The 23,296-nt window shown below is 32.5% G+C and overlaps 4 protein-coding genes across 10 annotated transcripts; 2 read left to right on the plus strand and 2 right to left on the minus strand.

The window, feature by feature from the left end:
- The first annotated feature begins 680 nt into the window (after nucleotides 1-680).
- Nucleotides 681-9,967, plus strand: LOC103493718 (uncharacterized). Of its 5 annotated transcripts, XR_007822569.1 has the most exons (12): nucleotides 681-1,152; nucleotides 1,230-1,433; nucleotides 1,514-1,571; nucleotides 1,891-1,953; nucleotides 2,637-2,712; nucleotides 3,382-3,497; nucleotides 3,860-3,949; nucleotides 4,026-4,157; nucleotides 5,539-5,640; nucleotides 6,453-6,510; nucleotides 8,517-9,366; nucleotides 9,810-9,967. XR_007822569.1 is itself a non-coding variant. In XM_051087829.1 (11 exons), the coding sequence occupies exons 1-10, from the start codon at nucleotides 770-772 to the stop codon at nucleotides 6,504-6,506; spliced, it is 1,278 nt and encodes a 425-aa protein (XP_050943786.1). In that variant the 5' UTR covers nucleotides 681-769; the 3' UTR covers nucleotides 6,507-6,510; nucleotides 8,517-9,580. The 5 variants fall into 5 exon arrangements, 4 of the variants coding, with proteins under 4 accessions (XP_050943786.1, XP_050943787.1, XP_016901280.2 ...); XM_051087829.1 differs by lacking the exon at nucleotides 9,810-9,967 and having other exon boundaries at nucleotides 8,517-9,580; XM_051087830.1 differs by lacking the exons at nucleotides 5,539-5,640; nucleotides 6,453-6,510; nucleotides 8,517-9,366; nucleotides 9,810-9,967 and adding an exon at nucleotides 4,784-4,911 and having other exon boundaries at nucleotides 683-1,152.
- On the plus strand, nucleotides 8,504-9,858 carry LOC103493717 (uncharacterized). Its single transcript, XM_017045806.2, has 2 exons — nucleotides 8,504-9,366; nucleotides 9,810-9,858. The coding sequence occupies exons 1-2, from the start codon at nucleotides 8,504-8,506 to the stop codon at nucleotides 9,856-9,858; spliced, it is 912 nt and encodes a 303-aa protein (XP_016901295.2).
- Nucleotides 9,968-10,194: 227 nt separating the features above from the next.
- Nucleotides 10,195-14,790, minus strand: LOC103493715 (3-ketoacyl-CoA synthase 10). The gene is made up of 3 exons (XM_008454581.3): nucleotides 14,316-14,790; nucleotides 13,033-13,661; nucleotides 10,195-10,949 (listed from the first exon to the last, which is right to left on the minus strand). The coding sequence occupies exons 1-3, from the start codon at nucleotides 14,724-14,726 to the stop codon at nucleotides 10,394-10,396; spliced, it is 1,596 nt and encodes a 531-aa protein (XP_008452803.3). The 5' UTR covers nucleotides 14,727-14,790; the 3' UTR covers nucleotides 10,195-10,393.
- A 4,495-nt stretch (nucleotides 14,791-19,285) lies between these two features.
- On the minus strand, nucleotides 19,286-23,296 carry LOC103493714 (protein WHAT'S THIS FACTOR 1 homolog, chloroplastic). Of its 3 annotated transcripts, none has more exons than XM_008454580.3 (3): nucleotides 21,586-23,296; nucleotides 20,983-21,106; nucleotides 19,286-20,160 (listed from the first exon to the last, which is right to left on the minus strand). In XM_008454580.3, exon 1 carries the CDS (start codon nucleotides 23,221-23,223, stop codon nucleotides 21,856-21,858), a length of 1,368 nt encoding a protein of 455 aa, XP_008452802.1. In that variant the 5' UTR covers nucleotides 23,224-23,296; the 3' UTR covers nucleotides 19,286-20,160; nucleotides 20,983-21,106; nucleotides 21,586-21,855. The 3 variants fall into 3 exon arrangements, with proteins under 3 accessions (XP_008452802.1, XP_008452800.1, XP_008452801.1); XM_008454578.3 differs by having other exon boundaries at nucleotides 20,983-21,150; XM_008454579.3 differs by having other exon boundaries at nucleotides 20,983-21,172.

Genomic DNA, 23,296 nt, shown 5'->3' on the forward strand with positions numbered 1-23,296 from the left:
CGCACGAGCCTTTGGTTTTTAGATTTTAGAAAACGGAGACTCGAGAATGGAGAAAAATAGTTTTTAAAATTTGGCTATATATAGAAAATTCTATTAGATGCAATATCAAAAGTTTAGACTCTTTAAACATAAATCCCCAAATTCATACGAAAATCAATTCTTAAAATTTTTGAATATATTATATAATCTATTGAGCATGGAATGATACATTTTTTTAATTTTTAAAGATCTAATAGATATTAAAGAGGAAACACAAATTCATTTTTTTAAGGAGTTTTTAAGAGTTATCTATGGTGTAGATCAAATAATAAATAGAGATAATATGTATTAGCATATTAATTTTATACATTCGATTCTCTAACCCCATGCATTTAATCTTATACGTTCGATTCCCTAATCCCATGCATTGACTTAATAAAATAAAAGGAAAAAAAAAAGGGAGATAAGGCTGATTTTTTTCTTGAGGAAAAATAATTTCTTCCCAGCCAATCATGTAAAAATGTTTGTGTAAAATATTTATTTATTAGTTTAAATATAATTTTTGTAAGAAACGTCGATAGAATTTGAATGATAATAATTTTGAGCCTTAAAATAAATGAAAATAATATTTGTTTAGTTTAATCAGGAAATTTTCCATTACGCTTTTAATTTTAGTTTCAAGGAAATGAATGGAGCTTCGTGGCCGAATCATTAGCATATATACTTTGTCATTTGTTCTTGCAAATATCGACATTCCTTCCTGTAACGTCGGAATTAGCAATTTGACAACATGGAAACATCTGTCACCTCTGCCGCCGGCGCCACCTTTTTGCCCTCCTCTACCGCCGTCGTTTGCCGCCGACGTCGATGGATTTTCCTATCCAGCAAAACTAACAGACGCGAATATACTATCAAGAGAGGTATTGAAGACAGTTCTCCCCTTTTCAATAAATTTTCAAAGCGAACTGCTACATCAGTCTCCGGAACTTCATCGGCTTCAATGAAGAAGATGATCTCGAATGGATATGGTGGTAGAAATTCGAATGTCAAAAAGATATACAAGCAATTGGAATCTTGTTTAGTGATACCGCCGCCGAGGGGTAAGCCACCTCGCGCTATCATCAAGTTCCTCGGCGGCGCTTTCATCGGAGCTATTCCTGAAGTCTCTTACAGGTTTCTCCGTTGTCTTAGTTGATTTTTCTTCTTCTTCCTTTTACTTTTCCGTGCTTTCAACTTGCATTTTGATGCAGCTACTTAATTGAGTTTTTGGCAAAGGAAGGGTTTCTGATAATCTCAGTACCTTACAATGTGACTTTCGATCATGCCAATGCCGCGAGACAAGTATTCGAGAGGTTTCATGTCTGTTTGGATACCATTTTAGCTTCCGGATTGCCCGATGAAGATATTTCACCTTCTCAACTCGTTAACCTTCCTCTATTTTCTGTGGGTCATAGGTGAGTCAACTCGTGATTGTTGTCCTCATTACCGCAGAAAGAAATACTGAGGTTATTTCGTTTTTGTTCTTTATTGATAGCAATGGCGCGCTTCTACAAGTACTCACGGGGAGCTATTTCTCTGAAAAGATACCTAAGGTTTGGCTTCTTACTTTGTTTGAGAGTGATTTAAAAATGGATAAACTTCTTTGAAATCTATTTTGGTCGTATGAAAAAATCACTTTTAAAAGTGTAAAAAGCAAACATTGAGTTGAATTTGAATGATTGAAAAGTGATTTTGACCTTGAACTTGACTATTTCAAAATCGCTTGGAAACTAGCTCTTATTTGACTTAGTTTCTTTGTGGAAATGAAGTGTGATGGAACTGACAAGCTAATCAACTGGCTTTGGTATCCGAAATAGATAATTTTCTTATCAATTTCAATGGTTGTGTGACATAATATTCTTGTTGTGGAAGGCTAATGCTATAATCTCCTTCAACAACAGGCCAGCAACAGAGGCTGTTCCTTACTTCGAGCAGGTAAAATTGGCAGAGATTACTGTTTATCTTTTGTTGGATTTCATAGTTTGTTTACATGGGCTTGTGCTTGCTACCAAGTGTCAACTCCTTTTCATTTCTATGAGTAATCTTTTAGGAAAAGACATCAATTCCTAATTTCTGAGACAATATGAATTTCACCTCGGAGACGTTTGTTTAGAATTAGATTGTACGAAAAGGTGAGTTAGAAACTTTAGACAGTGTTCGGAGAGCTGGAATGTAATCATGATTAATGGAAATCATAGGAGTGTTGGAAAACATTACTAATCAAAGGCAAAATGGAAATGAAATTGTAAAAACAGTGAGAAATAGTCTTAGATTGAAAATTGTCGAAACGGGATGAATATTATATTATAAATCGAATTCAAACAAACATGAGATTTGGATTACATTACAATACAAGCAAATCCCGTTGCGGCTCATCAAACACCTCCTTGGGTTCACCTATACCTCTTAGATCTGAAAGGATTAAAATGAGAAGGAAGAAAATATGTTGGTTTTATATAAACCAGCTAATGAAAGACGATCAGAGCTAATTTACTTTGTTCTTGGTTTCTTTCATGTATTGGAGATGCTACTAAGAATAGATAGACATCAACGAAGACTGTTCATGGCATAAGCTACGTAATTCGAATTGATAATATTTGAAATGCTGCTCTACACAGTTGGGCCCTTTAACCAGTCAGATGATGCCAGTTGTACAAGCATCTCCAGTTTACTCAATGGCTAGGAGTGTCTCAGGTAGAATCCTGACTTGGCTTCTGCATTGTTTAGTATGTTTTTATAGTCTATAATTAAGATTTTGCATCCTTTGGATCAGCATTTTGTTCGACTTCCTTATTAAATATGAACTTCTTGGCCATGGTACTAAGTTTCTGACTATGTTTATATATAGTTAATGTTGCATATGAATTATATCTTCTTCTGAATTATGAACATGGACGATACAGAAGCAGATTTGAAGGGAGTAACCAACCCGACTAGTTCACAATAACATCTACTTTCTAAGTTGCCATCTTCAACCTGATTGTTTCAATACATTGAGTTTAATTGTTTTCTTTCATGGATTCCAAGGGATCTATTACCATTTGCTCCTCTCTGCAAGTTCCTTCCAGAAGCCATGGTACAACTTTGCTATATTAGCCTCCCCCTGATTCTGACTAGAGCAGAGCTTATGCCTATATAGATAAATGAGTATAGGACTAACCCTCAGTATCTAGTTTGAACGACTGCAAATCGTATTTCCATTTATTCATGCTGATTCACATTCATCCTTGCTGTTTGCATTAGACCCTTCTACTACTTGCTACTTATGACTATAATTTTCCTTTTATCGAATCTTGCATAATATCGTTTTTTTGACCTTTGATATGTTCATGAAGACACATTCTTATCCTTGTTTATATGCAGAGGATGCAAGGAAGATATTGCTCGATGCTGCTGGAGCTATTGTTCCAGACAGTGATCGAGAAGTCTTGAATTCTCTGACCAAATTTGTTGATCAGTTGCCCTCAGTGTTTAACCAGGTACTTTTGTAATTGTCTGAAATTTTCATTGCCTATTTATCGGTATCTCCTTTCTTAGTTGTTAGACTACAAAATATTTTTCAAAAAGTTTAAAGTGCGTTTGGAATACATTTTCAGTCGAACGATTGGTAAAAACGGTTTAAAATACACTTCAAAAACTATATTTGATTGCTTGTCAAACACAATAATTTCTTTCAAATTGGCTTATTTTTAAATTAAACAGTTGAAAAATGTATTCCAAACACACTCTACATCTACGTGGGCATTTAATGTGGGTTTTTTTGTTTTTAAAAGAATGTTATTGAGCTGTATTTCAAACTGCATTTGTCTGCACTGCAAATGTATAATAGTATGCTCATTAGGTGACAGAAGGGGTTTCAGAGTTCAGACCAACTCCATCTGAGAATCGAGATTGCTTCAAGTGTAATTACAATGTCCAAAACACTCTTCTGGTAAGGTCGTAACCGTCAGTGTTTGGATTGTTGAGTAAATATTTGCTTCTGGTTTTTCTGATGCACTGCATTTCAGGTGAAGTTCATTTCAGACACGATTGATGAGACCGATCTACTTGAACAAACACTAAAGCCTCGCGTCGAGTCTATCAATGGCACACTTGAGAAGGTTGAGTTAAGTGGAAACCATATCACACCATGCGTACAGGTACACCTTTTAGGCCTTTTCCTTGTCATAATATTTAACGAATTTCTTAGTGTTTTAAAATATATGTGTGTAGTGTGAACTGATTAAAAACACTTTCTCAATTGCTTAGAAAATCATTCCAAACGGTTTCCTTTTCACAGATGTTGGCAATTGGATTATGAAATTCAAAGCCACAATCCAGCTAAATAAACACTCATTTCTCTGAATATGAAAATGTATTAAACCAATTAATGATTGAAGATTTTGGAATGTTGAAACCTGCTACTCTAGGTGATATTAAAATAGGCAAGAACACTCACCCGAGCCATACTAATCAACCTCATAGAACACACTCAACCGTTTACACTCAATTAATTCATCTATCTCTATCCAAGTAAAAATTTCTCCAATATCATTTTCTCCTCATTTCATGTTAGTAATTCATATATTGCCTCCTTGAATCAAATTAGTCTCTAGATCCCTATATGAGATCATTGGATATTGCATTACAATTGTTCTACACCAACAGCTTGTACACGTTGAGTTCCATAGTGATTTAACATGGCGAAACAAGATAAAAATAGAGAAAACACGAAAGATTAACGAACTGTAAAAGGCAAAAGATTAACAAACTGAAAGGATTTCAGTTGAACGTTTTTCTTTCAGATTGGACATGAGTTCTGAAGATGTAGTTGTTTTAATGTGACCAGGAACCAAAGTGGGAGGTAGGTTATTGGTACACTCCTGCAGATGCTGTTGCTCAGGCCCTTAAATCTCTATCTTTGAGAGAAACAAGAGAGCTTGCTAAAACCTTAACCAATTGGTTTGAGCGTTTCGAAGCCTAAGGCTTGGGGGTTGAATATCTTATTCTAATTCTAATTCATCTCCATTCCTTGTATGAATGTGAATGCTTCTCCTAACATTTTGTCCCTTAATTATATTCTTACAAATATAAGATATTATAATACATACAGATGATTCACAATGGCAGCAACTTCTAGTGATGGACCATTTTCATTTGATGGATGTTTGTTTTAAGCTGTTGTTTCTTTCGATCTCATTTGGGCTGGGTTGAATCAATTTGGTTCTTTATGGGTTAAAAATTCTCCAGTCGCCTAAGAGATTCTGCCGATTATATGGGTTACATCTTGCACCCCTGCTACATCCTATGTTACAATCAAATAGCCAAACAATTATCTAACGAATAATTTGCGATATTCTCTTTTTCTTTTTCTTTTTCTTTTCTTTTTTTGTATAGTGAAGTGTCATTGAAATTACTTTCTCTGTTTAGGCCCTGAATGCCAAGCCTTGTTGAAAAGATGTGAATGCTAGAATAATGTGTTTTACCCTTGCAAATCATGCATTACATTTTATAATCAGATTGAAATTCTCTTTTACGTAGAGATGTAAGAACGAATTCCTTCTTATGTGTTCGATGTGTACCTCCCACCTACATATGGTGCATATAGAAAGGAGGACCAATAGTCCCATCTACATTGAGCAGGTACGGTAAATAGGCCACAGGCCACGATTCTCTAATTAAGTAGTCGAAATCAAAAAGTATTGGATTCTGTTATCTCCATGGATATTTACCCATTATCTTAATTTTTCAATATTTTGATAAGATAAGTATTATGTCAAATGAACAACCTATCCATTACTATAAATTTTTTTGTTAAAATATTATTTTGGTCTATATACTTTAGAGTTAGTTGAATTTTAATTCTTATACTTTTAAAACTTTTAATATGTTGACTTTCAATAAAATTTGATACTTTCGTTTTTTCGTTGATTCTTTTAATTATTTTTTATTAATATATTCTATCTAAATTTAAAAGTATATTCACATATTGTATTTTTTTTTCATTAAAATTATTATGATTTTTTTAACTATTTCAACAAAAATTAAATTTCAAAAAGTAGATTTTAAGATTTAGCAAAACTGAAATCGAATCAATATTGATAGACCAAAATGATATTTTAAGTTAAATTTAGAAATCAACTAAACACAATATTTAAAATAATACTAATTATAGTATAAACGAATCGGGGAGGGGAGAGGAGAGTGGAGGGAAGAAAAGGCGACAGAGGGCGGTGAAGAACATGGGAGTTTCTGTTGGTGAGATCACAATCTGATGATCAAATCATTTGTTCCCTTTTTTTCTCTTTCATAAATTATTTGTTCTTCCATCATTCTGCCATTATTGTATTCTGATTTCTTCCTGTGGCTGTGCCGAACGGCGCCCATTGATTTTTTCAAAATGTGGCTGCGCTTCTTCTCTGTCTCTCTGCCCTTTGCCTCACCACAATCCGAAGAGCCTACTGAGCTCTGAGCTCATTGCGCCCCATCAAAATCCTACACACATTTAACAAGGCACGTTTCCTTTTCCTTGCATCATCTGATCTATATCTCTCTCCTGATTACCCTTTTTTTTAATTATTGTTATTGTTCTGTTTTGACTCTTCTGATACATGTAGGAGTAAGATTAGTTCTAGCCGTTCGTTTGCCCTAATTTTTACTTTTATTTTTTGTTTTTTCATATTTTTGCTATCCATAATTATTCCCCTTTTTTCAATGTCGTTTTCGTTCAATTTTATACGATTATCCTTATTTCTCAAATTAGGGTTTCTGTTGCTGTTCGGAGTCGGTTGTTGGCTTTGTTTGTTTGATTTTAAGGCGCCCACCGTATTTTAATCCATCTTCTTATGTTTTTCTCATTCATTTTGGTCATTTTATTTTTAAAATTCTATGCCTCATGAAAATTTAATGTCTAAATTGTAAGAAATTTTTTGAATATAGTGTTTGCAATCAGACTACAATACCATTCTAGTTAAGTATTTTGGGTTTATATCCAGTGGTTCAATTTTAGTTGTTTTACTTTCAATATCTCTTAAAATTGGTTAAATTTGGTTTATATCAGCAACTTATTCATAAATTGTAAAAACATATTTAAGTATGGTCTCTTCTTTCTTAAATTTTTTAGTATTATTTAATTAATTTTGATAAAAGTTAACTTTAAAAATCAAATGCTAGTGCGTCTGAATTTAAACCTGAAAAACAATAAAATGAGTACACCAAACTTTACACTTAAAATACTTGACGAAAGATGAAAGTATGGGGAAAGAAAACAGTATTTTAACCCATTTTTAATTACTTATAGAATGTTGGAATTTGGAATGCTTCCTACTTCCATGACATTGCAGGAAATAGGATAAAAAACTGCCTTGAATATCATATTTTAAAATTTGAGTTCTCGTTTCTTTTGTCTCTAAATCTAAATGCATAGGCTGAATACCAACTTCTTTTGGTTCTTTATTATTCGGTTGTCTTATCCCTTCAAATTCTCAAAATTGAGCTCGTGGTCCATTCAATCATGTATGCAACTCCAACTGACTTTTCAAGCTCGGAATGGAGTTTTCATAGCTGGCTAGTGTGTCAAAGCGCGTTGTTAATGTAGAAGGATTGTAGGTCAAATACTTCTAAATAGACATCTAATAGTGTAGATATAAGACAACAATAAGAAATTCTTTATCCAAATACACCTCTTTTTTTAAGCCTATAAATTTATGAATTTATTGACTTAATTTTTCCTTTATAAAAACGATTGTGTATTAACTATTTTAGTAAATGTGTCATTATTAAGCAAGTGTCTCGTTAGAAAATGGTCTGTGAGTATGTTCAAATTAAATTGATTTATTCGACGAATTTAGTGGGTAATATTGAAAGTGTTAAGCCTTCTCGGTTGCTTCTTGCATTTAACATTGAAAAATGAAATTATTTTTAATACAAACATTAATTCATTATATATGTTTTTCTCCATACTAGAAATTTTCGGATGATATTTCCACACTCTGAACATCTTACAATTTTTGCTGCTCACTACTGAATTCTCGACAGATGGGTCTGACCTAGAGAACAGTTCTTTTTTTCCTTAATAAAATATTAATACTTTATAAAACTTTAGTAGGAATCAACCGAAACAAACTAGCAGCTTATTACTTTCCCCAACCTGAGTTTCCCTCATTAGTGGGAATGGATAGAATGGTAAAAGGGAAAGAAAAAAAAAACAATGGAACATTTAGCTAGCCGAACAAGTAAAAATACAAAAGAGCTGAGATCACAAGCCTAGGATACCCTCTTTTTATAACCGGCGCCGCCTTATAGACTTGTTCGTGTCACGGCATTACGCAATCGGTGCATTATTTAAACCGATCATCAATCCTCATCTCTGCACTATTTTTCCTACCTGATAGACAGCAAATAGATGAACATTAAATAGTTAACTCAAGATTTGGCATCATTTCTCTATAATTGTTTCTTCCCTGAACTGCTAAAAGAGTTCAAATCTTCTTTCCTCATTGACTCGATGAATTCCCCAGATCAACTCAACTTTGAAGCTGCCGCACAAATTTCAAAGCCAGATGAAGAACCAAAGAAACAGGTTAGGAGGAGACGCCATAGCCGGCGGCGGCTTTACAAGGAAGTGCCTCTGGATATGGCTGAGGCTAGAAGAGAGATTGTAACTGCACTTAAGCTCCATAGAGCATCATCAACCAAAGAAGCTGCAAGAGAGCAGCAACAAAAGCAGGACCAAGAAAGTAAACAATCATTTCCTCTGTTTCCTGAATTAGGCCAATGTTTTGAAGCTGAAGGAAGAAGGAAATCCAAAAGAAACCCCAGGATATACCCAAGTTGTTCGTATGATTGCTCATTTTATTTGGAAAATGGGTCTGGTTTTGTTGCTCCTCCACCTGAGAATCTCAATACAGAAATCCCTATACAAACCTTTGATGATGATTTCAAAACTTTGGATACTTGTTCTTCATTTTGTTCACTTTCATTCTGGCCCCCACCATCTTCATATATTTGTCCCACTGTTTCTTGCCCTGATACTCATCATCAGGAATTCCCCAAATCAGTTTCATTACGTGAGGAAGAAGGCAATTTAATGGCTTCTGATGTGTTTTGGTTCAATAATGACCCAACTGGAGTGAATGAAAAGGACATGCAGCAGGAAGCAGTGTTGGAGGAGGAAGCTATGGCTATGGCTATGGATGATTTGAAGTCCATGTCCATGGACGTGAAAGCTTTAGAGATTGATTGTCACCATAGTTCTGATAATGCTATGGAATTTCCTGATTGGATGAGCATTAATGACGATTCTTTGCAGCAGTATTCGAATTATCATTTTGTAGAGGAAGATTGCCTTCAAGAGCCTGACCTATCCTGGTATCAATTTAACTTTTCTTAATATTAACGAAATCCGACCCCAAACTAAAAAAAAAAAAAAAATCACATTAGGAGCTAGCTTGTCTTTCATCTTCTTGTACACTTCTAGTTTCTCCTTTTCTTTTCTTTTTCATTTTTAGTAATGAACTGATTCTCTAGTTGAATGTAGTTTCTTTTGGGTACCTTTCTTCATATTAATGAAATTCATATTTTTTAAAATTTTAGACTTAATCAAGTAAAATTTTAGAAAATTTTAGACTTAATCGAGGAAAGACACTTTTAAACTTTTTATAAATTTAAAATTTTATAATATTTTATAAATATTTTCATCAATTTAGTTGTTTCTCATAATTTTCTTACCTATATATAACACACACATCGCATGGCGTGTTTAGAGTGATGAAACTGATTTTGTAATTCAATAAATATTTTGCATTTTGCAGCTTCGACATAGGGAAGATTGAAGATATGGGTAAAGAATGGTTAACATGATATAGTATGGTTTCATCTTCTTACCATCCCCTTTATCCAAAATATTATCCCATTCCCTATTTAAATCAATACTTTTTTTAATAATTATAATCATTTTATCGTTTCAAAATTTTATTGGAAATATTAAACATGGTGGCTTGGTTAAATATTGATTATTTGATAGATTGAGATTTCGTATCAAATCAATTGATGGTGAGAATCTATCTTATACAATGGTGGATTCTCAACATCAAATTTAAATATCATAACTTAAAACATACCAATATTTAGGGAAAAAAATAGGACCGCCAGAATTAATGAAGAGGTTAAATATTCTAATCTTTCCACTGCAATAAATTTAAGACTAAACATTTTTTTTAGATTAATAGTAATAACATATCGTTCATAGATTTTGAAGAAACTTTCCTACAAAGCAGCAAAATCTAGTTTGCTATATGACTTAGTAGTTTTAAATTAAACAACCTTCTTTTTTTCGAGAGAGCATTAAAAAGGAAAAATAATAGTAAGAATCCAACAAGTAACACAAAGTATCGGTTTAGAATTGAACCGGATATCTATCGATGCAATCGAGCCATGGGCTCCTTGCAGGCTTGCGATTGCGTCTCATCGAGCGCCAAACCAAAGAGTTACACTTGAACCCAGAACCAAAAGCCAGCTGCCAAATCCGATCCCCGGACTTGACCCGATCTTTGGTTTCCAAATAAGCCAATTCATACCAAATGCTGCTGCTGGAAGTGTTTCCAAATCGGTGAAGTGTCATTCTAGAAGCTTCCATGTTACTCTCACTAAGCTCAAGGTTCCTTTGTAATTCATTCAATACGCCTTTGCTGGCTGCGTGAACACAGAAGTGTTCGAATGCTTGCTTGTAGTCCGGAATGTACGGCTTCTTTGGGTTCATCACGCCACTGCCGGAGCTGAAGAATTGCCTCCACACCAAAGTTGCAAAGAAGAGGAGCTGCTCGGAGAATGGCAGGACGAGAGGTCCAAGCGTCGTTATGTTGGTTTTGAGAGCTTCCCCTCCGATTTCCATTAGATCTTTGCTGACTTTTAGGCCTTTGAATCCTTGTTCATCTTCTTCTTGATACACACACCTGCCACCAACCAACCAACCACCATTGAAGATACAAAACAGTTAATATCAAACAAGTAATTCAATAATGAACAATATTTCTACTCTATCAAGTTTTGTACATAATGTTCCAAGGAAGGAAAAAAAACAAGTACTACAATAAATGATCATAACTAAAATGGATAATTTAGAACCATCATAATCAACATAGAAAATCTTAAGATTTAAGAAATGGAAGTTGAACCTGGATTTAGACCTCACGTGCTTGCTTGTGCTGTCTTTAAATTACTACTTTTATTATTGAAAAGCAACAAGTTTTGGAACAGCAAAGTACTAGTGACAGTTCAAGAGCTAGTGGCTCAAACATTTATTTGAGAAGGTGGCAGTTAATAGACAAACATTAAATGCACTTTTTCACTTATGGATATAGTATTATTCAATTTCAATTAAAATTCAACCTTAATGAATGAATTTTACAAACTTACCAGTAGAAAACAAGTGATGTATGAAAATTTAAGTTATAAATGTTTTTCAAGATATAGTAAAAAGAACCAAAATACTCATAAATATAATAAACTATCGTGTTCATCTATGCAGTAATATACATAGATTAATGCAATAATATTAGTGTTTATGTATTGCAATCTATCGTAAATAATATGTTATTTTGTTATATTCCTAAATATTCTTAATTATTTTAGGGTTTAAAATATTTTTTTTTATTAAATTTATATTTAAAAAATTATATCAAACACACTAAATAATAATAACCATACTTTAATTTTTGGGTGGGGTTCAATGGCATAGGTTTTTGTCATCCTAAGTCAAATAGAAGAAATATTTCATCCTAGCAGTTTAATGAATACAATGAACCTGAAAACCTATAGCTAAATAGCATAAAAATAATAATTAAGCATACAACTTTTTTTTAAGTGTAAATATAACAAAATTTATTGATAATAATCTTTTTTATAGATTTTATTATATTTGAAAACATTTTGTAAACGTCGTTAATATTTTGAATCTAACACAAATTTAATTTGAATTGAAAAACATTTCTAGTTGGCAGTTGAGAGATGCATTAAAATGGGCTTATCAATACACAGTTTTACAACCAAATAAAAGCCCATGCACATTCAGGACAACCAACGTTATACGTAGATTTACTTAAAAGAAACGTGTTATATATATATATATATATATACGAGTAATTATAATGAATACCAATTTTTAGAATAATTATTATGTAACAATATTTTTAAAAATTTACAAATATAGCATAATCTTGTATAGTTGATAGACTCTTATGGTTTATTAGTGATAGACTTATATTATTAATACATTCTTATGGTTTATCGGTGATAGACCAACATTTGCTACATGGTCTATCAGAACTCTTATAATTGATAGATTTTGTTATATTTGCAATTTTTTTAAAATGTTGCTATATACTTAATTATTTTGAATATAATTGCTACATTTGCAACTATCTTTATATATATATAGGTCTTTTTTAGCATTTGAATACAAATAAACATTGTGTTTAAAAGTAAAAGTGCTTTAAAAATTGTTAAAAAAAATTTAACTCAACGAATATGTAATTACGAGATTTTTTTTGTTCAAATTTTTTTACTGTCAAATTGTTGTAAAAAAATGATGGTCTTAAAAATTATAAATATTAATTTAACAAGAAAAAGAATTTAATGAAAAATATAGTAAAAGTTTAATGAAATTTCTTGTATACATATAATCCGACTAAAGGTAAAATAGTTCAGCTCATTGAAAAAGTTGTAAAAATTTAATAGAATATTAGGTGCAATTTTTTTTTTTTTTTATAAATTTAATGGTTTGAAACTTGTAAATAAATTAACGACATTGTTACTTTAAATATCTTAGAAAATATATATATATATATATATATATATATATATATATATATATATTTAGATATCTTAGGAAATATACTTTTTTCTATAGACTTGGGAAAATATACTTAAGATATTTATTTATTTATTTAGGGTCATTTTTTGAACACGAAAAGAAAAGGTGGTATTATTTGTTACGTCTTCCATTCAAGAACGAAAAGAAAACTGAGAAGGAAGTACCTGAAGCTGCGATCATCAGCACCTTTGTGTGTACGAACTACGTGTTCGAGGCGGTACTTGGCACGGTGGTAGTCACGGCGGCGATTTGACAAAATCACAGCGGAACAGCCCATGCGAAAGAAGCAGTTGGGAATTAGCATAGACCTGTCACGCCCTTGGTACCAATTATATCCTACAACCTCCGTACTCACCACCACGGCGTAATTATTAGGATTAGACTGAAGCATATCCCGAGCCAAATCGATTGCAATAATCCCTGCACTACATCCCATTCCCCCAAGATTGTAACTCAAGATATTCCCCCTCATCTTGTAATGGTTGATGATCATGGCGGAAAGCGACGGCGTCGGATTGAAGATCGAGCAATTGACGACAAGAACTCCGACGTCCTTTGGACGAATTCGAGTCTTCTCGAAAAGCTCGTCTAGAGCGCCGAACATGACGGCGGAAGCCTCCGCTCGGCCTTCTTTCATGGTGGCGCAGTTATCGGCGGAGGCGATCACCGATTTCGGGATGTAGGTTTCATCGCCTATTCCCGATGACTGTAGAATCCTCTTCTGGAACTCTAGGCTTCCTTCGTCGAATTTTCCCGATTTCCGCGCCAGTTCTATGAATTCCTCCTTTGATACCTGTAAAATGCCGATGAATTTTAAAAAACACAATTCTATTTTCAATATTCATCCTCATAATCGAAGGATTTCTACGCTTCATTTAATATGAACTTATTTGATTTGTTTCAAGAGAACCTTCAAAATTTATCACACCATTGTGTTGGTGTTTGGCTAAAATTACCACTAATAAATTAATTAAAATTTAGAGCATATTTTATTACCTTTTTTGTTATTGACATTTTAAAAAAGAATCAACAACGTCTTAAATTGATTCAGATGAACAAAGTACTTTTACATATATGTATCATTTCTAAAATTAAAGTTATCTTCAAACTCATAGCATTTCTAAACAAATAGTAAATCAATTAATTACTCAATTTTCGTTACCAACAAACTAGTTAACAATCACTACAAGAAGCTACCTATAAATATATACATTGAAAAATAACTAGACAAAAAAAATCGACGACAAACACACCCTTGCAGATATGCTTGAGTTTTAGTAGGAACAATAAAAATATACCGCATGATGAGATGATTCATTCCGTTACGAAAAGATAGTTAAAGAAATCAAATGGAAGCATAATGTGCAGAGTTCTCAAGAACGTATGATTCAAATCCAAACAAAAAACAGAAATCACGTGAGGCGAAATTAATTGAAAATGAACTAACCTTGAATTCATCGGAAGGGCGAAAGCATGAGAAATCGATGAGGTAAATAGATCTAGGACGGGACATGAAGTAAACAGAGAGAGTGAAAACAAAGAGAGCGAAGAAGGAGAGAACAGTAGCGAGATCGTAGCGAGCATCTTCCCAAAGCTTGCGCCAAAGTTCCTCACGGCTGAGACTTCCAACTTCGGCGCTGAAGACAAGGACGAGAACAGGAACAGTAGCAAGATAAATGGCGTGGTTGATCAAATAATGGTAGCCTAATTTGACGTACTTAAGATTGACGGAGTTGAGGAAGTCAGGGAGACGGCGGCGGACTCTGACGGAGAAGGTGAGGGAGCCGGCGTTTGGGCCGGAGGATTCGATGCCGCGGTTGACGATCTCGGTGGATAAAAGGTGTTGTTCGTTAGCCATGAGGAGAGTGTGAGTGAGAGAGAGAGAGAGAGAGAGAGAAAGAGAGATTTTGGTATTTGGGAATTTTGAGAGAGAAAGGAAGAGAGAATATAAAGAGAGGGAAGGGGAAAAAAAGTGGGTGAGAGTTAGTTATTGCTAACACCAACTTGGTGTCAATGCAGTTGGGGCGCCTTCAACTCCCCATTAATTCTTCATTTATTTTCCTTCTCTTTTTTTCATTTTTATCTCTATTTTTTTATTTTTCATATTATTTATTATTTTATTTTTATAAAAAAATAAAAATTTTAAATATAATAAAATAAACTAAAATATTTATAACATATAACGAAATTTTGGATTATTTTCATGAAAGATTTCTATTATTATTTATATGATGGATATAATCTAAAATTTTTCTATATTTTGTAAATATTTTGTCAAGTTTGTCATTTTTAACAATTTCCAAAAAAAAAGAATATTGTGAATGCAAAATTGTCAAAAATATAGCAAATATTTTGATTTATTATATTATATTTAAAAATGTCCGTTTTTTTAATCTACTTTTAACTTAAGTACTTTGATCTCTCACTGCTGTTTGTAGAAAAGAACCTAAGACTATGATAGTATGTATTAGTTTCTATTATTGTTGCGATTTTGAAACGTTCAGGTTTGTAATTATTTGACTTTTGAAAGTTAAGTATGTTGTCTCACAATTTGTTTGTAATGACTTTTCTACCGTAGTTTAATTTTTCTTTTGTCAATTTCTAGAAACAATTTTTTTTTCTTTTCAAAATTTGGTTTCGTTTTCGAAAACACATCTAGAAAATAGATCACAAGAAAAGAAATTTATGGAAGTGAAAGAGCTAGTTCATCTTTTGATAATCATTTTGTTTTTTAAAACTTAAGTCAGTAAACATCTATTACACCTTGAATACTCTTATTTTGATGCATATCTTTTGTCTATGTTTTAAAAAACTATGCCAAAGTTTCTACTTGAGATTAATACATAAGAGAATATGGTAAGAAAATAAAAGAAAGCAAATTTAATTATAAAAAACAAAATGACTACTAAATCTAAATAATTATCGAAAGAAGATTTAAACCCAGATCTCTTGTCTACAAGTTAATATCGATAATTCTAATAAATTTCTCAATCTCCTTTGTTCTTAAACGATATTCAATTGACCATCCATATCCTATTTCAAAATCTCTCTCTTTTATTTTCATCTTTTGTTATGATATGTTTCATTATAATTATTATATTTAAGTTATGTTTGTAATATATTATTTTAAAACAATAATTAAATAAAAAAAAATAAAATAAACAATAAGAGAACATAAAAGACAGAACGAAGAGAGAGGGTGGAGAAACCTTTTAAATCTGTTCTTGAAAATTTAGAAACCAAATTAATCAAATCGAAACATTAGAGACTAAATTCATCCATTTTTCAAAATTCGGGAACCAAATAATTATTGTTTCCACTTTGCTTATAATTATTTTTTGTAAAATGAAGTTTATTCCCTAAAACAAGCATATTATAGCTCAAATGATATATCGAAATTCAAGCATGTGAATGATATATTACATTGGTCACATATATTATTAGTTTATAAGGCATATAGTTTGGTATATCATTCATATGTTATACATAAAATGCTATCTATTTGATCTAAAATTTATTGGTAACACCAAAATTTAGTAAGAGTAACTCAACATAGTGGGAAAAGAATGCAAAGAGAATAATATATCTAAGTATATAATTAAGTGCTTATATCAATATTTATATCAACTATATATATAAGGTATATGGATGACATATCAAATTAGGTATATCATTCTTTGGACTTAGTGTTCATTAAGATATTTTTAAAAAGGGCAAATACAAATACAACAATTAGATTTAAAGTATTTGTATATATAATAAAATTTGTCACAGTCGACTAACAAGATTATCTATCATTAATAAACCACATTGCATATATTGGTCTACCACTTATAAACCACAAAAGTCTGTTCATGGTAGAAGTATATTGTTATTAGACCTTTATATATTTGTATTTTTTTTAAAATGTTATTATACATTTAATTATTATTTCTAAAACTACTATCTACCTATGTAGGTCGAATCTTTAAAATTTTATATTTTTGTTGCTAAGATTGAAAAGTACTAAACTTTTGCTACTTTTGCATACATTTTATCAATGATGTGTTGATTTTTGCTAAAAAAATGTATTTAAATGAGATTAATTAACAAACCGCGGGCTAATAATATATTTTAAAATAAGAAAAAATAGGATTTTTTTTAGTTACTTAAGATAAAATTAATGTAGATATTTTGTCTTTACAATTTCCCTACACAAAACAACATTGCTTAATTTTGTTTTAAATTATAATTACCTGAAATTATGTGTAAAAGTATGGTCATCATACTCATACCTGAATTTCTACAATGCATTTAATTTGAAGTTATGGAATTAAAAACACTTACAAAAGTGATCACAAATTTATCACATTGTTTGACTATAATGATAATACTAATAATTAATTAATTGAAATTAAAGCATTTTATTGCAAACTACACTTCCCCCTTTTTTATATATATAAGAAAAAGAGTGATTTTGTAATGAAATGGGTGAATAATTTTCATCCAAAGTACTTCACATAGGGTATTATTTTTTTCTTAAAGTCTATCATAAACACATGAGTATTCTAAATCAAGTAGTAAGTCACATGACGACATGAAGTCATATTAATTAATAGCCTGAACTATCCGTTAAATTTAATGCAAGAACTTTATAGTGAAATCTCTATTCTTTACTTGTATTAAAAAATATAAATTAAAACAAATACTTTTTAAAAAGGAATTTGATTATCAAATGAATAGGTTTGAGAAGAATAATGAAAGAAATTAATATGATCATTGAAATTAATTTTTAATACGTTTTGCATAACACAATCAAAGTCGTCTTATATTAGCAAAAAGATAATTTAGAAAACATATAGCACTACTAGTAATAGGTCTTTTGAGTGTGTTCACACGAGATTTCCACAGAAATTTGGTTCGTGGAGTTGAATTATGTTAATGTTGTATTTACGTTAATAGAATTTGATCCTCTTAATCTTTCGATGCTTATGCTTAATTTGAGGATTCTCTCTCGAGAACTCTAGATTTTTTGGAGTCAGAAATTTCAAATTTTTTACCCATAAATGAGAACTCCTCTATAGAGTTTTTTATGGACCATACTAAATTATACCCCATAGACTCAATCACATATATTTGAATCATATTTAAGCTTATTTTTTAATTCAATTAAATTTTAACTAAATAAATAATATTTAATCGAACCAAAATAATTATTTTAATCCAATTATCATAATAAAAATATGTAATATCATTAAAATTATCCAATTTGTCTTTATATTTCATTTGTGACACATGCCAAATTTTTGCTAATCCCAAATACAATTATTTTCCTATAGTGATAGGCCTTTTGAGTGTTTTTCTAAAGTTACACGATTTACGTTTACAATATCAGATATTATAAAGGTATTTTTGTAGTTTTAGTGTCCACAACAACGTACCTAAAGATGTTCATAAAATTTTGTCGTCGAGATATGATTATCCAATTTATATGCAAAATTTAATTTGATTGTGCATACTAGAGTTCATTTGTTACTTTGAAACAGAATCTGTCAACAAACGCTTTTAAATTGAGTATTCCCAAAAAAAGAAGATGATACATAAAAGTTGCTCTTCTTGTTGTCTAATATGACATCAAAATCCACAAAGCCCAATGCAATCTAAGAATTATGAACTCAAACAAGCAAGTTGGAAGTTTGAATACTCACCTTCGACGATTGAATATTAAACATAAAATATAATTCAAAATCTCAAGTCAAGGAGGGTATTTAATGCGAGTAGATGAGAGAGAGAGAATTCTATGACAAAATACAAAAGAGTATTTTTGTCAAAATAAAAATAAGGTTAAACTACCATTAACAACTTAGTGTCAAATTCAAAGAGTTTCAAGAAACCGAGTTCTCGACTATTTTCAAATACAACAAAACAAGTCAACTTATTCACTAATATCGTAGAATTATGCCCCTTAAAACAATTACCCTAATTCAAATCAATTTTGAATTGTAAATTTAAACACCTAAACTTATTTGAAATAAATAACAAACACAGTCTTTTCTTTTTCTTTAAGAATTATCAGCCACAATTAAAAGCATAACTTATATTAGCTAGTTAATACATTAATAACCTCTATTCAAAAGTCAACGTTGAAATTTCCATCCTACACTATAAATGTAGTGTTCTAGAAAAAAAAAACAAATAAAACTTTCAAAGTAAAAAGAAAAGAAAAAGGCCGAATTAAAAGCCAACCAGATATCTACCCTCTACTTACTCAAAATAGTTAGTTCGGCAGTCCACATGCATTGACCAAACGAAACAACGTCTTCTCATCTTCTGTCACACAACACATTCTATGCAAATTGCAATCAATTTTGTCAACTAACAACAAAACAACAACAGTTGGCACGACTGACAAGGAATAAATGGAGAAAAAAGCCAATAAAACCAACCAAAATAATTGTCGATTCGGGTTAGAATCAACTAGGTTTGTTAAGAAATAAACCGAAGCCGACTTAAACCGTTACATAGACTTTTGCATTCTGATTATTACCTATAATTACACACAACCCAACCCAATAATAACCCATTTGAGCCACTTTTACCCAATGATGACTGCCCCACCTTGATCTAACCAAACTCATTCATGATTTAATTAATTGAAGAACCACAAGATCAGTTCGACTAAATCGTCAGCTAATCACATCAATTGATTTGATTAAGTTTACTTGGCAGCCCGATTCAATCCTCTGCTTTTCACAATATTATTGGCAGTTCGGTTCGTTTTACACTCAAACCGAGCCAAACTGAACTGCCTACTCCCCTAACTATGTTCCCACTTCACACTGTAATTTTTTTGGCATCATTCCGGGATGATGATGAAAAAATGAAGACTACAGTAATATAGGAAATCTTCACACCATACATGCATACTTTCCTACTTTTTCCAAGTACTGGATGATCATCCAGGAATTAGCTTAACAGATATATGGCAAACAACTTGAATGAATCTGTTTTCTCATTTTGTATAGTAAATAATCGGCATATATAAAAAGATGTAGGACCACGAACCTTTCGGGTTGTTTTGAGAAAGTAAATAGTCTGGAAACTTGCAACCATCTACAGTACTGCACGGTTTCTGTAGAAAACTTACAAGCATGTCCCGAGAATGGTAGATTTTTCGAAGGTTTTGTTGATTTTGTGCTCTGACTTGCTGTGGATGGCCACATCTTTAGATTTATGGTTTTGAGGAGTAGGCACAAGCATAGTATTGAGTACAAAAGCTCTTGCAACAAGCACCAACGGTTGAATTTCTCGACCTGTAACCAAATTAATTCAAGAAACAAAGTTCTCCTCACAACCCATTGTATAATCTTACACTAATGGGTACAAAGGTCTTTAGAATTCAAAGTACACAATCTACAGGACAAAAGGTCCTTGTAAAAGAAGATGAGGCCACAACCTATTGTAAACGGAAGAAGAAAAATCGTTTAAGAGCGCGCCCATTTATATTCTGGAACAGGTCAGCCCTATATTGCAACCCTTAAATATAAAATAGCAATCATAATATTTTATAAAATATTCATTGACCCAACTTTTTTCTATTCACACATAAGCACATTCTTCTTTTAGCTAGGGGGAAGAAAGGTTTAAAATCAATCTATATTTATATATTTTGAAGTATTAAAAAAATATGTATTTTTACGTCTCCGGGGAGCATTTAGAGTTTTGGTAGAGTTGCTCGCTCAAAGCTGGTAGGGTAAACCATCCACACCCAATTTTTATATTTCCCTACATAAGACGATTCTAAGATACAAATCACTGTAGATAAGCCATTATACACAATCTTACTTGCTAAAGATTATCAAGTGGTTTTGGTGATCGCCTTGAATGGGCTAGATAAAGTATATTTTGCCACATAATATTTTTTGCTACAGATGTTGAAAACATTCTATCGAGCTCCATGTTACAAAGGTCAGTTAGGAAATAGTGTAGATTTCGTCCTATATTATATATTTTCAAATTGAAAATCAATCCTCATTCTCACAAACATATTTACCCATTAATTTCAGGATTGTGAACAATACTTCACCTTAAATAAAATGAACCCAATTCATTCATATAATCAGTAAGAAAGAAACCTGAATGTCACGACATTCATGTGGCAGATCCAACAACAAACAGGAAACAGATATGCATCAACACCCACGTAAGAGGCTTTCAAAGATATCTCACGCAGCTCCATCCTCTGTGCACTAAATGATGCTGCAAGCAATTTGACGAGTGAGGATCAAACGACCCATACATACCTGCCAGAAATCATTGCCAGGTCTGAAATAAAACATCAATTACATTTAAAGTTAGGCTAATGGTAAACTAGTTAGCAAGTGCCCCAGTTTGCTATAATTATCTTTACATATATGCATTATGAAGCTAACAAATCCAAAGATTAGTTCCTCTTCCTCTACATTTGCTACTATACATAGATGTGTTCATTCTGTACATCAAGCCATCCAATACAAATACTTTCAATGCTGACTTAGTGTGTAATAATATTTTTTGTGCTGTAGATGATGGATCACATTTGAGACCTTACACATGAATACATACTGCTATTTCATCAAGTAATCGTTTGAAATTAAAAACTGGGTGTACCCACTAGAAACTTATTGAACAGTAATAGTGATAACGTGCCATATTTCCATGTATCAAATACTTCTTGAAAGATTGAACAGTTAACAAACCTCATGCATCAGTAAGATTCAACCAGAGAAATGCTTGTTTCATTTTTCTGATCAAATGAAACTCCTTCAGCTGTAGGGCCAAGAGGAACATTGATAGAGCAGAAATTAACTGTTACATACTGCGTACATACGATAAGATACACATATTGCTCCTAAATAGGAGATCAGGATCACACTATGCTCCATTGAACAAAACCGTTGGTTTCTTTCCTCCAGAAATCTATGAAAAAAATCAAATTAAATTGATGCTCATGAAGATTCAGATTCCTTTTACTCAAAAAGGAGATCCCTAGTTTCCATGTCAACTGTATTTGCATCTAATGTCTCTTCTGAACAACCAGTATCCTCCATATCCTGCTCAGAGTCATCCTTAGCCAAAACCAAATTGTTATCCTCCTCCATTTCAGACATGTCACTAAAAGTTTCGATCTTCTTTTTCTTTCTTCTATAACCAACGTGGCTCAATACCTTCTCCTTCCAAAGAACCAAAGGGCATTTATCAATCAACTCCGGGCCTTCATAAGCTTCTGTCAAGAAAACACTAAATCTTTTACCCCTCTCTGAAACATAAAATATCCCAACATGCTTCAAAAGAAGTCTCATTAGCTTTTGAGGCATCACAAGTTCCTGCCTAAAGTGGGTAAGGTGATCAGTAACGAGTCTCTTCTCCATGGTAAAGCTAAGCAACTCGTGCATAACAGCAATAGCCCTTTTATCAAATTCAAGTGAACCAGCTTTTAGCCCACTTGCATCGGCATATGGAGACAAATAAGACCTCTTTTGAAAGTGATCAATTTTCCCTCTATATCTATACATCTTCTTGTAATTGGAAGGAAATCTCATGGGAAAAGGAAGTGAAAGCAAACCTGGGGTATGAGTAGCAGTGCTCTCAGTCACATCCATGAACTTCTTCTCCAACTCCGTCACAGCCCAAGCAGGATTCCAAGAAACAAGCTCCAAATATTCACATTCATCCTCAGACTTCACCACCCTAAATAGTTCAGGGTAATTTTCCACCCATTTTGCTCGAAAATCGAGTGGAAGCCCAAAATCTCTTCTGAAATGAGCAATTTTGTTCACCGGAAGCCGCTTATTCACTGACATCATCAAAAACCTGGTAACATACTCGGCAACTTTGTCAGCGTGTTGTTCAATTATCTTATTCTCCTCTTCCACCAAATCTTCGGCTTGTTTAGTCAATCCACACCACAACACACCCCTCTGATCCTTGTATAATTCAAACAGTTCAGGCGACTTTCGAATGAATTCTGAGATCCTATGTGGTTTCGGGAGATTAATTTTTCTACGATATCGCTCTAAATCCCTAACGGGAATTATCATCTCAGGCTCTTCCTTGAGAGTTTCAATCAAGAAAAGTACCTTGTGAGCTACCTTCCACTTCTCCGTCGCCATTTCAAGATCCTGCACTCTCTTAAAGCGGCTTCTATCCTGAACGCGTTTACTGGTTGTCATCAACCGGATTTGCGACCATGACCACGACTCCACAAAACTATTTCTGCATAGATAATTTGCGAGTTCGTTCAGGTTAAAAAACTGAAGAAAGCGAGAATGATTAGCATTGTACTCGTTCGAGATTAGGGCTTTAGAAGAATTGGCAATCCAAGCAGCCATAATCATGGAGGAAGATTACCAATGCAACGATCACTCCCCAAGTGTTTGTGAAAATGCTGCAGAGAGATGGGAACAAACC

This window comes from Cucumis melo, chromosome 7, assembly GCF_025177605.1.
Source record: "Cucumis melo cultivar AY chromosome 7, USDA_Cmelo_AY_1.0, whole genome shotgun sequence".
NCBI classification, from domain to species: Eukaryota; Viridiplantae; Streptophyta; class Magnoliopsida; order Cucurbitales; family Cucurbitaceae; genus Cucumis; species Cucumis melo.

Excerpts from the sequence above, each read along its gene's own strand:
- LOC103493718 (XM_051087829.1), top strand. The coding sequence starts at position 770 with ATGGAAACATCTGTCACCTCTGCCGCCGGCGCCACCTTTTTGCCCTCC. Across the intron at positions 1,153-1,229 it reads ATTCCTGAAGTCTCTTACAG|CTACTTAATTGAGTTTTTGG; the intron begins GTTTCTCCGTTG and ends ATTTTGATGCAG. Across the intron at positions 3,950-4,025 it reads ATGTCCAAAACACTCTTCTG|GTGAAGTTCATTTCAGACAC; the intron begins GTAAGGTCGTAA and ends ACTGCATTTCAG.
- LOC103493717 (XM_017045806.2), top strand. The coding sequence starts at position 8,504 with ATGAATTCCCCAGATCAACTCAACTTTGAAGCTGCCGCACAAATTTCA. Across the intron at positions 9,367-9,809 it reads CAAGAGCCTGACCTATCCTG|CTTCGACATAGGGAAGATTG; the intron begins GTATCAATTTAA and ends TGCATTTTGCAG.
- LOC103493715 (XM_008454581.3), bottom strand. The coding sequence starts at position 14,726 with ATGGCTAACGAACAACACCTTTTATCCACCGAGATCGTCAACCGCGGC. Across the intron at positions 13,662-14,315 it reads GCCCTTCCGATGAATTCAAG|GTATCAAAGGAGGAATTCAT; the intron begins GTTAGTTCATTT and ends GGCATTTTACAG. Across the intron at positions 10,950-13,032 it reads GCTGATGATCGCAGCTTCAG|GTGTGTGTATCAAGAAGAAG; the intron begins GTACTTCCTTCT and ends GGTTGGTGGCAG.
- LOC103493714 (XM_008454580.3), bottom strand. The coding sequence starts at position 23,223 with ATGATTATGGCTGCTTGGATTGCCAATTCTTCTAAAGCCCTAATCTCG.